General features: G+C 44.0%; 1 protein-coding gene across 4 annotated transcripts in view; it reads right to left on the bottom strand.

The window, feature by feature from the left end:
• Positions 1-14,699, bottom strand: part of AGPAT3 (1-acylglycerol-3-phosphate O-acyltransferase 3) — an 82,654-nt gene that overhangs the window by 11,821 nt on the left and 56,134 nt on the right. For all 4 annotated transcript variants that reach the window (XM_066177078.1, XM_066177076.1, XM_066177077.1 and 1 more), the window contains one exon: positions 2,831-3,057. In XM_066177078.1, coding sequence (XP_066033175.1) covers positions 2,831-3,008 — 178 coding nt within the window. In that variant the 5' untranslated portion in view covers positions 3,009-3,057. The remainder of the gene's footprint in view (positions 1-2,830; positions 3,058-14,699) is intronic.

A 14,699-nucleotide genomic window follows, 5' to 3' on the forward strand; every position in this document is an offset into this window, starting at 1 on the left:
GGGAAAGAGGACAGCAAGAATGTCCTCAGAGAACCTTCCAAGCAGGTGGCCAGGAGAATAGAGCAGTGGTACCAAACACATCGTGGTACTCTGAGCAGTTTTCCCTTTCCATTGCTGACTGTGTACCAAGGAGGAACATCTCTGGTACCTGCTACATTTTCTTACACAAATTATAATCACCTGGGTGTGTTTCTTCTTCAAAATCAGGGGGAAAAAAAATCTGCAGAGACCAGTGTGGATGACTTTCTGCAGAGCATTTCTTTCACCTTTCTCCCTAAAACAGGGGAGGGTTTGCCAGAGTTCATACTGAGAGAGGGAGGTTGATGAGCCAAAGGATTAACATGAGGAAACAGATTGTCCCTTACAAGTGTGCTGACAAATGATGTAATTATAACCAGGAGTGGGCTCATTTCCTTTTTTCGGTGTGTGGGTTACAGCTCCTTTGTGTGGCACTGATCCTGCCAGTGCTACAGCAAGAACATCCTTCCCAATGAAGGAATGGGAACACTTGCACTGCACAGGAGAGTTCCTGCGGGGAATAAGCAACACCTGGTTTCAACCACCCTCTGTGGCTGGGCTTCCCACACACCAAAGCAGGTGCCTTTACAGCCTCACAAGCCCCCCAAGAAACAAAGCAAACAAGGGGCACAGCACATCCCTCAGCTGAAAGTACCAGCATCTGAGAGGTTATTTTTGCAATTGGACTAATCCGAATACGCTGCACTCTCCAAGGGTGCGACTCATCCGAGAGGAGCTGACGTGGGAGAGCTGCAAGTACAGACTACCTGTCATGAATTTATGGGTTTATGTTGGGGCCAGAGCCTGAGAGACTTCCTTCCCCAAATGTCTGTCAGGAACATTGGATAGAGTCTCTCTCCCCTCTGGAAGCTGGGCTTTATGTATCTGAGAGGAGATACAGTAAGAACAGAGCCTGGTTTTCATTACAGAGCCACATACAGGATAACCCGTGTATCCCTCCCTGATATCTGTGTGATACCTGTGTATCCCTCACTGATCCTCTGCCAGCTGAGCAGAGCAGCTTCTCTTACAGACCCTGAGCCTAAAACCACAAACAACTTGGAGAAAGTGAGCAAAACGTAGCATCCAGAGCAGAACACCAGCCTACAGGTTCCTTGCCAAAAAGCTCCTCCATACTGAAATGTATTTCATTATGAATGGCAACACTGGAGCGACTGCATTTACACAGCTTACCTAAGTTGCCATATATCACAACTGAAGAGCATGTTCTGTCAGCTCTTCCATTACAGGCCATCAGCTCCCTGCAATCCCACATAACACTTACATTAATTTTCATAGTTTAATCTCCCAATGTGTTGATTTATAATGGCTGTAGACTAGGGGTTATCCTACATAGAACCCAATTATCTACTCAGCTTCTCCAAACCTCTTTGAACAATGGTGTGGGTTATTTCCAGTGTTTAGACAATATAAAACAGGAGCATTTGAAGTGTGATTTTTTCATGCCCAATGCCAACTAGGGCCTGAGCCTAAAGCCTTACAGGAGCAAGCAGCTCATATCCTCAGAAAAGCCTCACTATTAACACAGCAATAGTTTTCAGCATGAGATCAGATTCCAAATTATTAAAAGCGTAAAGAAATTCTTACAAGCAAATTAAAAATAAAAACTCCTATATGTCCCCACTCTTATCCAACCAAACTCATTTTGAAGTTTCTACTATGGTCTTCTATTACAATACCTTTTTTCCTGACAATTTGCCTGCAAGTCTATTTAATTTCCCCTCTCCTGTGCTTCTCAGTAGGCAGGACAAAAAGCACAGTAAAGGCAGGGACAAGAAGCATAAAAAGAGACTGAACCAGACACCTCAGAGAGTTTTTGTTGATGGTACTTCATATTGATGATTTACGAAATGTGGGTGCCTGTCAGTGGACTGCAGAGCTGTAATTTCAGTGTTCATTCTGGTGACTCATTTACCCAAAGTGGGAGTTGGATGCTGAGCTGAGCACTAAGGTAAGTGGCCGTGCATACTGGGAGGGGATGGAGAATGGAAACCAATTAGATGATTCACTGCTGAAGCAGGAGGTGACATTTGGGCTAAGGAGCCTTCTAAACACTCTAAACATTTTCAGAAATCCAGCCCTCTGTTAAGCTCTGTGAGAAGAAGAAGGCATCCACAGGGAGGAAGTTTTGCAAAGGTCTGAAAGAGGTGAACAACGAAACTGCACTCAGAGCAGTGCTGACCCACGGGCAGAAGAAGAAACACTGACAAACTGCTCACAAGAGGAGACCCTGGCCTCAGAGATGGGCACTGAAGAGTGTAAGGGGATTCTGAAGTTTGACACACAGTTCAGCTGCAGAGACATCTACACGAGACACTAAGACAGACCTCTGCCTCTGCAACCCACACAATAATCTCGGGCTCTTTTTTCAAAAAAAAATTGCTCATATGCTCAGTACCTGAGCCAGTATCACAATTGTCCCTTACCACAGCTGCTGATACTGGATGAAGATGGCATCGAGACAGAAGTAACAACTCCTATCAGTCCAGAAAAGGTTGGAGGCGCAGAGGAGCTTTACTTCCCACTTTTTTTTTTGAATGACGGAGTGACAACACACATCAGACCCTTGACTTCTGTATGATTTCCCAGTACCCCAGGAAAAAAAAGAAAAAGGGCTGTTCTGACCTGCTCTGAAAGAATCTACATCTAACTTATCGTTTCTCTCATCTCTGTGTGCAAACAGATACATGTGCTTTGGGTTTTTTTGGGTTTTTTTTTGGTTAACAGAAGCAAAACCAAGAAAAACCCCTCCCCAGCCCCACCTTTATCCATCCCATCCCAGCATACTCACGGCTCCAAAGGGAATAGGCAAGGCGACAGTTTACTCGGCGATAAAGCTGCTTGTTGATGGGCCAGAGGACCAGCGTGCATAGTTGAATGAAGTTAATGATCAGTCCACTGACAACAAAGACGAACCCAATGAGGAGGTGAACTATGAACTGGGTCTTCAGGAAGGCAATGAAGCCCATGATAACCACTCAGAAGCGTGTGCAAGGGCCGTCACTCAGAATAACTGTCCTGAAAGAGTGGGAAAAAAAAGCAACAGAGAAAAGGGTCAAATGGAAAGTGGATTTACAAGCTCTGAGGAAGGATGAAGCAAAAGCCCTGGAGCAGTCCAGGCTCATTCATCAAGAGAAACCCAACCCAATAAACACTGTGCTCTCCAAGCCTGCCTCATGCAGGTCTTCACACAATAAACTGGTGATGGTGCGAATCCCTGCCCAAAATAGGAAGGAATCATTATTTACAATTTACAGCACACCAGGAAGATTACTGTTTGCTGAAGAGACAAATCTCACACCTCTCTTCAAACAAATACCACATAATTGGGAGTTAATGCTGGGAGGAACACTGAGCCCTGCACTCACGGTGAACAGGGAAGCCCTGATGGGCAAACAGGGGCTGTATCTTTAGGGATGCTGTCCTGAACCGCAACACGAGCCTCACCCTGCAAAGAGCAGGGCTGGTCACACACAGCATCAGTCTGGCAAACACTAAGGCACGGAAATGGAAATCAGGTATTCCCACATTCAAAACCCATCCTGCAGCAGGTTTAATAACTTCTCACTTTGTCAAGGCACAGTTCTGTGATCAAATATACCAGTTAGTGTTGGTGAAAAATGCAAAATGATAAAAAAGCCTCAGGCTATGTAGCAGTACAAAGCTGATATGGAAAGGGCATTGGTGCAGAATCTTGATTTTACTGAATCAGCCAGAGCACTTAGCTCTGAGCATGTGCCACATTTATACCTGGTGCAGAAAGACTGGCAATGTCTGAACCAGCAGAATGCCACAGGAGCTTAGACAAGCCTGATCCACTACAAATCCTGCCAGCACAACATTAACTCAGCAAACTGTATTTACCAAGCCACCAAACTGAGTTTACTGCAAACCCCACATTATCCAGCCCATTTGACCTGTAGGATCCTGGAAGCCCTGCAAGGCCAGCCAGGCTGTCAAACCATAGCTTCGAGGTCTCACCCAAAAAATAAAAGCTTGACCCTGATTTTCTGCCACAGCTTCCACAAGTGTGCAAATGACCAGATCAAGCAGTAGATGGTAACAAATACTTGGGACAAATCAGGTGTCCCAAGGTGATGTGGACCTGCTGTCCAAAAATAAAGTCCCTGCCAGCCGTGAGGAATCAAATAATTTTCACTCACCACCTGCTTACAGTGTGCTGCTATTTATAAAACTCTACAGCATTTTAATTGTGAAAGCTTGTTTTCTATCCTCTCTTCTACCAATCAGGTACAATCTTTCAAGGCACAGAGTGTTTAGGTTTCACACAATTAACATCCATTTGCATCATTAGTAACCTACCCACTTCAGAAGCACATTAGAGAGGAGAAAAAAAAAGCCTGGTTGAACACAGCCGGTATTGTGCCTACCACAGAAAGCAAAGCAAAGCAAGAGGAATAGTATTGGAGATCACGATAAATAATCTCCTGTAAGGATGAAAGAAACATTTCTTCCACTAATAAATTGCTTTAAGAACAGCTGTTGGAAAGCAGAGACTTCTGTTTGAAAAGGACCAAGTGGAGCCCTCCTTCCTCTTCCCTCCCCAAAAGGCTGCAGTTGTCTCACACAGCCAAAGCACCACACCAGGGCTCACACATTGCTGTGTGAGGGAGGCAGCTGTGGCATCCAGTGACTCCCTAGCACTGGGCCTGTTTGTCTTTTCCACTGGCATGCTCTAATAAATACTGCCAAACATTAAACACCAAGTTCTTCACTTCCAAGACCAGAGTCATTCTCTTCATCTGGAGTATCTCAAAATCCAGCTCAAACAAACAAGAAAAGAACAATTCCTTCCACCCCTGCAAGCTCTTTCTTGAGTTCTTGCTTGTCCTCTGCAGAGCCATGTGCAAGCAGCTTTGCTGATGACACTGTCTCGTGTCAAACCATTCAAAGGCTGGACTTGAGGATCTTGGAAGCTCTTCCAACATGATTCTATCTATGACAGTCGTTAGAGCAGCACTTGCAGCCTTTTGCTGCACAGCTCGGCCCCTCTCAGACAGGGCCACAAAGCACACACAAATGGCACAAGGAGAAATAGCAATGTCAGGCATTATCTGTCCTCAAATAAAATGGTTTGGCTCCACTTCCACAGCCTCTTGGCTTCGAGCAGAGTCTGTGGCACTCTGGTATTTGTCTCTTACATTATGGACACTGTTGTTTTTCACCCCTCCTTACACTGCAGCAGGATGGTTTCTCTAGCTTTGTTAGACATGGAAAACAGGATTTATCACTCTAGCACCAGCATCCTGCCTCACATGCTGGGCACCACAGAATCATTAAGGTTGGAAAAGCCCTCCAAGACCATTGAGTCCAATCTTTGACCAACTACTACCTCGTCAACTAAACCACAGCCCTAAATCTTACATCCAGTCACTCCTTCAACACCTCCAGGAATGGTAACTCCACCATTTCCCCAGGTAGTTTCAGTGCTTAACAACACCTTCCATGAAGAAATTCCTCCTGATATCCAATCTGAGCCTTCCTGGCACAGCTTGAGATCATTTCCTCTCATCCTGTTGCTGTTGTCTGATCCTTCCAGTTTCGCTGCTGGATAAAGAACCTGCCAGTCTCCGTTTTGACAATCCCTCACTTAACTGTATTTGACTTTTAAGATGATTAGAAGTTAACCTTAATCCAGGAATTCTTTCGTTTTCTGCATCCCTGCCCATGTAGGCCAGCCAGGCAATTTAGGGACAGGGCAGCAGGCAAAAGGTGGTCAGCAGCTGTTCTGCTGTATCCCATGGTCAGGGTGGGGGGAGGATGGGGAAATCAGTATTTGCTGAAACAAGGAAAAGCACCACTTCTGCATTTGACATAAGTATTAAGATCAGCTTAGTGAAGAATCTAGGAAGTAAACATCGGCCCCAGTCTAAGATAGCAAATCTCAGCACCATTAATTTTTTTTTTTTTTTAACCTAGCCAAATCATCTGCATTTATTAAAGACCTGCTGGTAAAATCTCATTTTAGCCCTTGTTTTCCTAAAACATTGTAGCTTCCCAGCATTGACCTTTCACCACAAAATCTTCACTTCCTCCTGTACAGCCACAGAGAACTGTGGGGAATTTTAGTACTCTCCCTGCTTTCACAGAATCAGAGAGTGGTTTGGGTTGGAAGAAGCATTAAATATCACCTACTTCCAAACCCCACATCATGGGCAGGGACACTTTCCACTAGACCAGGTTGCTCAGAGCCCCATCCAGCCTGGTCTTGATCTTTTATCTGCTCTGAGGAAAAAATTCCTAAATGCTTTGCAACCTTCAGGGCTCTCTCCCTTATTTCTGTGTCTCTCAAGAAAAGGGCAAGGAGACAAATGTCTTGGTGCGGTGGGCTGACCCTGGCTGGAGGACTGGTGCCCACCAAGGCCACTCTGTCACTCCCCTCCTCACCTGGAGAGGGAAAACACAACAAAAGGCTTGTGGGTGAGGGTACGGACAGGGAGAGATCACTCACCAATTACTGCCATGGGCAGAACAGACTCCATGTGGGGAAATCAGCTCCATTTCTTACCAATCAAAGCAGAGAGTGGTAATGAGAAATAAAACCACATCTTCAAACACTTTCTCCCAACCCCTCCCTTTTTTGTTGGGCTCAACTTCCTGATTTTCTGTATTTCCTCCCACCCAGCAGTGCATGGGGACAGGGGATGGAGCTGTGGTCAGTCCATTACTCATCTCTGCTCCTTCTTCCTCGGAGAGAGAACTTCTCACACACTTCCCCTGTTCCAGAGTGAAGTCTCTCCCACAAGAGACAGTCCTCCATGAACTTCTCCAATAGGAGGTCTTCACCAGCTGGTCCAGCCTGGTTCCTTCCCATGGGGTGAAATCCTTCAGGAACAGGCTTGCTCCAGACTGGGTCCCTTGCAGGGTCACAAGTCCTGCCAGCAAACCTGCTCCAGGGTGGGCTTCCCACAGGCTCACAGCCTTCTTCAAGCTCTTGGGTGGGCTCCTCCAGGGGCTGCAGATGGATCTCCATGGCTTGCAAGGGCACAGCTGCCCTGGCAGGGTCTGCAGAGGATTCTCCGCTCCAGTGCCAGGAGCACCTCCTGCCCCTCCTTCTGCACTGACCTTGGAATCTCCTGGGCTTCTCCCACATATTCACTCTCCTCTCCCTGGCTACAATTGTTGCTGTGGAGTTCTTTCCCACCTTCCTTCTTCCATACACTATCCCAGAGGTGGTACCAGCATCTCTGATGGGCTCCGTCTTGGCCAGGGGGTCTATCCTAGACTTGAGGACAGAGTTGTGTCTTGAAGCCCCACGTCCATGTGGATTCTGTGGTTTCCAAAAGATACTAATTGCCTCTCAGCAGAAGTCAGAATATAACCATTCTCCTTTACTCAGCTTTCTACATTCATGGAACTCCTAATGATAAAACTTCCTGGAGGCTTCTACCCCTGCCAAGTGCCACTGGAATGTGCCACCAAGTTCAAAGTCATTAGAAGGGAGAATGACAGAGAAGTGTGACTGCATCGGCACCATTTCATCAAGAAATCAGGTTAAAAAAACCCCCAATGCACAACATGCACGTTACAGCATTTCGTGACACATAGCTATTTATGAACTCAAAAGTAAAAATTAAGCCACTAATCATTATAAGCCACTATAAGACAATATATTCCATTTGAACTCCAGATTTTAATTAATTTTTTGCTGTCACGCGTGTGCAATCCCTCTGAAGTTCATGATGTTTGCATGAAATATGAGCATGAATTTAGAAACCGGTCTACTGATCCTAATATTCCAACCCAGTGAGACTTCATGTGCTTGACAACAACAAAAACTGTGGCAGGAAGAAATTTACATCTCCAGACCTTTGCCTTCAGTTTTTCTGAACGTGCTTTTTCCATCCCCGCTCTGCCATCTTTATCTCCACCCTTGAAACCAACTACAGACATCATTTGCCCTGACCACCTTGCTCCCACCCTGAAATCTGGTATTTTACCTACTTTTGCTATTTGAGAAATGAGTGACACTTTTAGATCATTGAATTTTACCTTTCACCACCACATTTTAAAATACCGTATTTTTCAGATGAAGCTTTCTAAGCCTCCTTGATGTCTGTGTAAACATGGCAAACCCTGCCTGAGAGGAAGGGTTAATGATGTTGCAAGTCGGAAGCAGCACATAAAAGGCATTTTGTTGCCCATCAAGAGTTTCCTGACGATTTTTCAGAATTCTACAAACACTGCTCATCAAAAACACACAAGGAAGATAAAAGCTATTCTTTATTCAAAGTGAGATCTACCTGTTGCATGAGCTGCTTCCTGAGTATGGGGACAGATAAAAGCAGAAGAAACCAGGAGCTCAAGGCAATGGCTTTTTCTCAGTATACTTTCTATGCTTCCAACCTTTCTGATGACCCAGCTCAGGCTACTTCTCTTTCAAAAGCATGAAAAACACCAGCCCAACTGTCTGTTCCCTCACTTCTCCTTCTGAGATCAGAAAACCCAAGAATACTCAGCAGGTACCCAAGAGTCAGGGCAGAGATATGAAGGAAAACTTCCAATGGCCCTGCCTGTACTTCTCTGTCAGATAAATAAAAGTACAGATCCCAATCTGATTATTTTAGAATCCTTCAGAAATACCACATTGCCACAGGGGCAGCAAGTTATTTTCCTGGACATTTCTGAGACATTCCACACAAAAAATACATTGATCATCTTATGATCAATGTTTAGAAGTAATCAGTGACTGTTAAGAAGTAATTTTTCCTTGCAGAAAACACAATACTCTTGTAGCTGAAAGACAAAAGTGCAGTGGCTAAAAGCAAAATGATATATTCATAGCAAACAAATCTGCTAAGAGGAAAATATTCAGGAAGGCAACAGGTTGTTGGACTCCTACTTCTTGCACTGTACCACATCTCTTTCTGGGATGAGGAATTTGGGAGCCTGAGCCCAGTGGAGAGAGCATTCACCCAGGGCTTTGCCCCAGACTTTAAAAAAGCATCCCAAGACTCCTGCCTGCTCAGACATGGCACCACTAAAAGCAATCTCCACTCAAGCCTCATTTATTTTAGAACCACCACTGGCAACCACAGGTGTTAAAGGAGGCTGGAAAACAGAGCTTAGATGAACAGCAGTGAGTCAGAGGGAATAAGCAAATAAGCAAATAAGGTATAACAACAGTTTTGGTACCCATTTGAACAGTCTGTACCAGGGATTCTCCAGATAAACTGTAAAAATAGACAGCCACTCAATTGCATCCCACACAGCATTACAAACTGTCTACTACAGACCCAGCCTTTTAAACCTAAGCATGACAGAAAGATTATCTTAGCTTCTCACACAATATAGGTTTAATTTCCCTGAACATGCCTCAGTGAGATGCAAAGCTGATTCAGAGTTCATTAAAAATCCTGCTTGTCATGAATTTTTAAAATTGAAGGGTAGGGAAAAGAACCTTAAGCTAAACTGAGGTCACAGAGACACAAGTTTGTTTTTGAGTTGTAAGAACTAGGAATAAGATCTCAAAAAGAAAAAATGGTACCATCACGAAACCAGATGAAAACTCATTCCTTGAAATGTTGTCCATCTTGTCCTTGAAACAGCATCACAGCCAATTTCCAGAGGTCAAGAGTGAAAGATTATCAACGCTATCTGTCTGAAATATATTCCTTACTTCGGGCTTGATTTAAAGGCATTCAAGCCACAGAAACTTCCACTTATGTCAACAGGTTTGGCTCAGTATCTGTAGAGATTTTTGATAAGACTATTTCCATCAAATAAAAATGCCTTTGGCTTGACTCATCATCCTAATGAGATGCCAATACTTTGAGGTTTAAAAAAAAGAAAAAAAAGAAAAGAAAGCTGTGCACATGGCTCTGGCATTCATGAGCATTTCACAAGCATGTAGAATTAGACCTAGTAAGAAGTTTTTACATTTCCTTCTTATCTTCAAGATACAGGTTGCTCTAAGAAAAAAACAAACCACCAAGATAACCAGTTGTTTAACTTGGATTTTCTAGTGAGAAGACCACAGCGTATAATAACAAAGCAAAGAAAAGCATTCAAACAACTCAGTGCAAGCAGAAGGGAAAAAACCCCAGCTCTCAATACTACACATCACTGCACCTGAGGGGCAGATTTCCCTCTTCCCTGCCCTAAATGCAACGTTACTGACACGACTGAGCCTCCTCAACAGCTGCAGAGACCACCGTGCTTATGCCACCAGTAGGGATGAAGTTATATTTTCTCTAACTTGTTGCTACAGTATTACAGCTGAAAACACCAGCAATATTAAAATGGCTGCTTTCCAAATTTAATTTCAACCATTTCCTTGCATCACATTTGGCACAAAAAAGAGAGAGCAAGTGTGCATAAATTCAATTTCTCCTCAGCATACACCCTCAGTTAACATTGCGTCTGTTTGAACAAATGGATGGGATAACCAAAATGAACCCTGACTTGCTCAGAAATCTGCTGGCTGCAAGATAACCCCCACAAGGAAGCAGAACTCCTTGCAGAATTTCTCTCACTGCTCGCACCTCTTTATTGACAAAGAAAATATTGGTATTTTCATAGGGATTTTCTGTTCACAACAGGGAAACTAGAGAGATTCTGTCACGAGTTCCCTGGGTAAAACCAGCTCAGACAATTTCGATATCAAGGCTGAGACTCATCACACCAGGCTGACATCACTTTTCCCACAAAACAGCCTCCCATACTCACAAGACATCACATTGAGCTTTCCAGGGAAAGCACCTCACAACTTCAACACCCGGTTGTGCACCCAGCTTGTTTTTATTTCAGGAAGACAATCACTGCCTTATGTTTTAATAAACTTACAATAGCTTCTGCTGGAGTGTGTCGCTTACAACTGCTTGTAGGTGTTTGTGTGCTGCTTCTCCCCTGGATACACACATTTGTCATCCCTCAGTCTGCACTCTCACGCTTTTGTTTCAGCATGAGCAAGGCAAAATTAATTTTTCTTGGAACTATCATTACAAAACCTTAATTGCGTATTAAATTTGGATTAGATAATAATAGCGCATTTGGCGAGTTTGCCTCATTCCTCACAGGTTCAGATGGGTTTTGTGGGTATAGGCATATTTACAGACACTTGTGAGTGCCCTTGTAGAACTCAGCCTTAACAAACCTTGTCCCAAACTTGAATATTTCTGATCACCAAGGCTGACCCAGCTGCAAGCATTTGAGCTCAAGTTTTCTTTTACCTGCTTGCTATCAGGAGGACAAATAAACACCCTGTAACTTATGTTGTTCTACAAAGCATACAGTCACATACTTAGCCTGATTTTGAAAACCAAAACCAGGAAGGCACAGATTACTCCTGGTTTCATCTTGAGTGGAAGGCACAGAGTACATGAACCACTGATCCAGGGCAAGGGGGATCCATGCTCCCACCAACACAGCAAGACATAGCAGGATGGAGCAGCAGAAGAAAGAGAAATAAGGATTAAAACCAGGGGAAAATACCAGCCCACTGCAAGACATTTACACTGAAACGCACGAGCTGGAACACTGTCATATTCTGTGTATTTTAAGAAATAAATAGGAACAATTATTCAGCTTTGCAAATTCCTCCTGGCTCCAGACGGACAGCTAAGCGTGACTCACTCAGAAATGGTTGTCAAACACCTTCTGCCAGTCTTGTTCCTTCTCTTGGGAACTTTTAAACTTTTCCATGGCCTTTTTTGTTTGCTTGGTGGCAGCTACTCTTCCCCATCTTGCCACTCTGGATGAAATTCCCTGAAGGGCGCAGCAGGATGCCAATCCTCGCTAGCTCCTCGGCTCCCTATTCCTTCCCTCATGTCATACTCTCCTCTTTCTTTTACACACACCAACAGCTTCCCAGGCCAGTGCAAGAGCCCTACTTTGTGACACAGTGGATTTAAGCCCGTTCCATCACTGTGCACAGCATTGCAGGCACTCTCTGCCCACCTGGTGTTCAGTTTGTGTGTCAACCGCAAGTTCTGAAAAACTGTCCAGTTTCCAGCTTGCTCTGAGAGCAAAAGCAGGCTGGGAGAAGCTCTTGGAGAACTCAGCACACTCCAGCAGGTAGGTCCACTGCAGTTCTTTAAAGGACAGGGAAATATCTTCAGTCCTGGTAACAGCCCCCTGGAATCTCACCCTGAGTGCAATGGCCGGGTGTCCTGCCTGAGTTAAAATTGGGCAGATTTACGGGCAGTGCTGGGATGCAGTATCTGCCAAGCAGCACTGGGATCCTCCTTCTGTTCAACACTCCCTTTCTTTCCCCAGACACGTTCACTCACCAGTGATAAATAAGAAAGGATATCACAGGATGGTTTGGGTTGGAAGGGACTTTGAAGTTCATCTCATCCCACCCCCTGCCACAGGCAGGGACACCTTCCACTGTCCCAGGCTGCTCCAAGCCCTACCCAACCTGGCCTTGGACATTTCCTAGGATGAGGCAGCCACAGCTTCTCCCGGCCAACCTGTGCCAGGGCCTCACCACCCTCACAGGGAAGAATATCTTCCTAATAGACAATCTAACCCTACTCTCTTCCAGTTTGAAGTCATTCCCCCACGTTCTGTCACTCCAGCTCCTCCCTGGCTTCCATGCAAGTCTGTTCAGACCCTGGAAGCTGTTCTGAAGTCTCCACACAACCTTCTCTTCTCCAGGCTGAACAGCCCCAACTCTCTCACCCTGTCTCCCCAACAGTTCCATTGAAAAACATGCTGAGGTCCAGCAATTTCCAGGAGAGCAACTGTGGGCCTGAAGGAACTTCATTTTAACCCGGTAGTTCTGCTGGTGTTCGGTAAGAAACGATCTATAGAAAATCAGCACTGTAAGCAGAGAAAGGGTGGGAAGTGGAAAGCAGGAGAGCGTGGATCTCATGATTGAAAAGCAATGCCACAAGGCTGGGATGGCCATAATCAATGCTCTTCCCAAATCAGCTCATTATTAATTACAGCCCACTGCACACTCAACACCTATGTAAGTGCTACACTGTGTCAGCAATCCCACAAATCTGCGATAAAATCTGCATTTGGACAGAAGCACTGATGTTTCTTTTTTACAGGCAATGTGGCAGGAGTATCAAATCTCTTCCCTCGCCACGAAAGTGATTGCTGCCAGTTGAATTTTTCCTGTTAAGTAAATGCATAATTAGCCAATACAGAGGAGAAAGAAAGTTAAGACGAACATTTTAGACGTACTCTTGCAAAAAGAACAGGCAAAAGGAAGCAATTCTTCCCAGTTCTCAGCTGGAACAGACTCCTGCCCTGAGCTTAATACCTCAAATGCTAAAAATGTGACACATATTTGGTTTCTCCACTTTTGTTCCCCATGCAGGTCACTGTTATTTCTGCACAAACACCTTGAATATTGTGAAACCCTGACCAGGCTGAATACTGACACAATTCCCATGGCTGTGACAGGCCAGGAGGAGCTACAACCTCCCCCTACACTTGACATGAAGGTGGGCAAAACCAACAATAAAGTTGTTGTGAGTCAAAAACACAACCTAGGATTTTAGTTTGGTTAAAAAAAAAAAAAAAAAAAAAAGCCCCACAACACACCAGACACTAAAAAGGCAAAACAAACTCTATCTGCTTAAAATGATGAAAGAGGACTGAGACCAAAAATTACAAACATGTTATTTCACAGAAACAGCTGGGGCTGTAAGTTACCTCTGCAAGTTCTTCTCATATAGCTGAAAAATGGGCACTCTTTTTATTTTGAAGAACTCAGGACTTTTGCACCACCTGACTGAAAATCACGTCAAGATTTAACCACCAGGAAATCACATTCTGCATCTAACAGCTCCATTATTTTCAGCCTTTCCCAAGGAGCAAATGCTGATACTGACATTTTTCCCCTCAAATGTAAGCATTTTCCATTTCTCGTGCAAAGAAAGACTTTTTGCCTTAATTACTTCTGCTTTTGATAGAGCTAGCAGGTGTAGTGAGTATTTTCTTCATTTCAACTAGTTCATTCAAAGTTGAAAACCCAACTGGGAGCTGAAAAAAAAAAAAAAAATAAAGAGCCTCTTGCAATCTCTGAATAAAAAGCAGGTGGGAGAAAAATGAGGTCTCTGAATTTTACAGCATCCAGCCTTTCCTTGGCACTTAGGCCTTGTTTTCTCCCTTACATTCTGGCTGTGGCTGCTCTTTAAAGAATACTGTCCAGAGTGGATTTTCACAGTAATTCAATATCTTTCCAAAGCCTTTCATTCTTTCTGAAGTTATTAGGATGGACAGTTTGACTGCATGGGTGAAAATGTATTTTCATAAATACAAAAACCTGAAGCTACCACAATTACAACTGGCACCATAAAACAGGATTTAGTCAGATTTATGTCTAGACTCTGATGGTGACACTTTTTAAGCATTAATTGAACACTCTGGGGAACATACTAACTAATAGTTCAAAAGTAACGCACTTAGATAATATGTCATCCCCTTGACTCCTAACTTCTAACTTGAGATAAACATCTGCCTTGTATCTGATAATTAAACCTCTCATTAGGTCCCAAATTCTGAAGTTTAATCAGGTAAAAAAAAAGTTTTCTTTGTTAAAAATGACAAACTCAAACCAGGCTGAAATACAACTATTCCAGAGAGAAACTTTAGCATTTCTAATTTCAACGCTTCTGTGCAGGGATTTTCAATTTGACAGTAGATTTGCTGAAGTGCCCTTTCCTGAGTCACCTTCTCTG

This window comes from Chamaea fasciata, unplaced genomic scaffold, assembly GCF_029207755.1.
Source record: "Chamaea fasciata isolate MVZ Bird 193981 ecotype frontalis unplaced genomic scaffold, bChaFas1.0.hap1 SCAF_2, whole genome shotgun sequence".
NCBI lineage: Eukaryota > Metazoa > Chordata > Aves > Passeriformes > Sylviidae > Chamaea > Chamaea fasciata.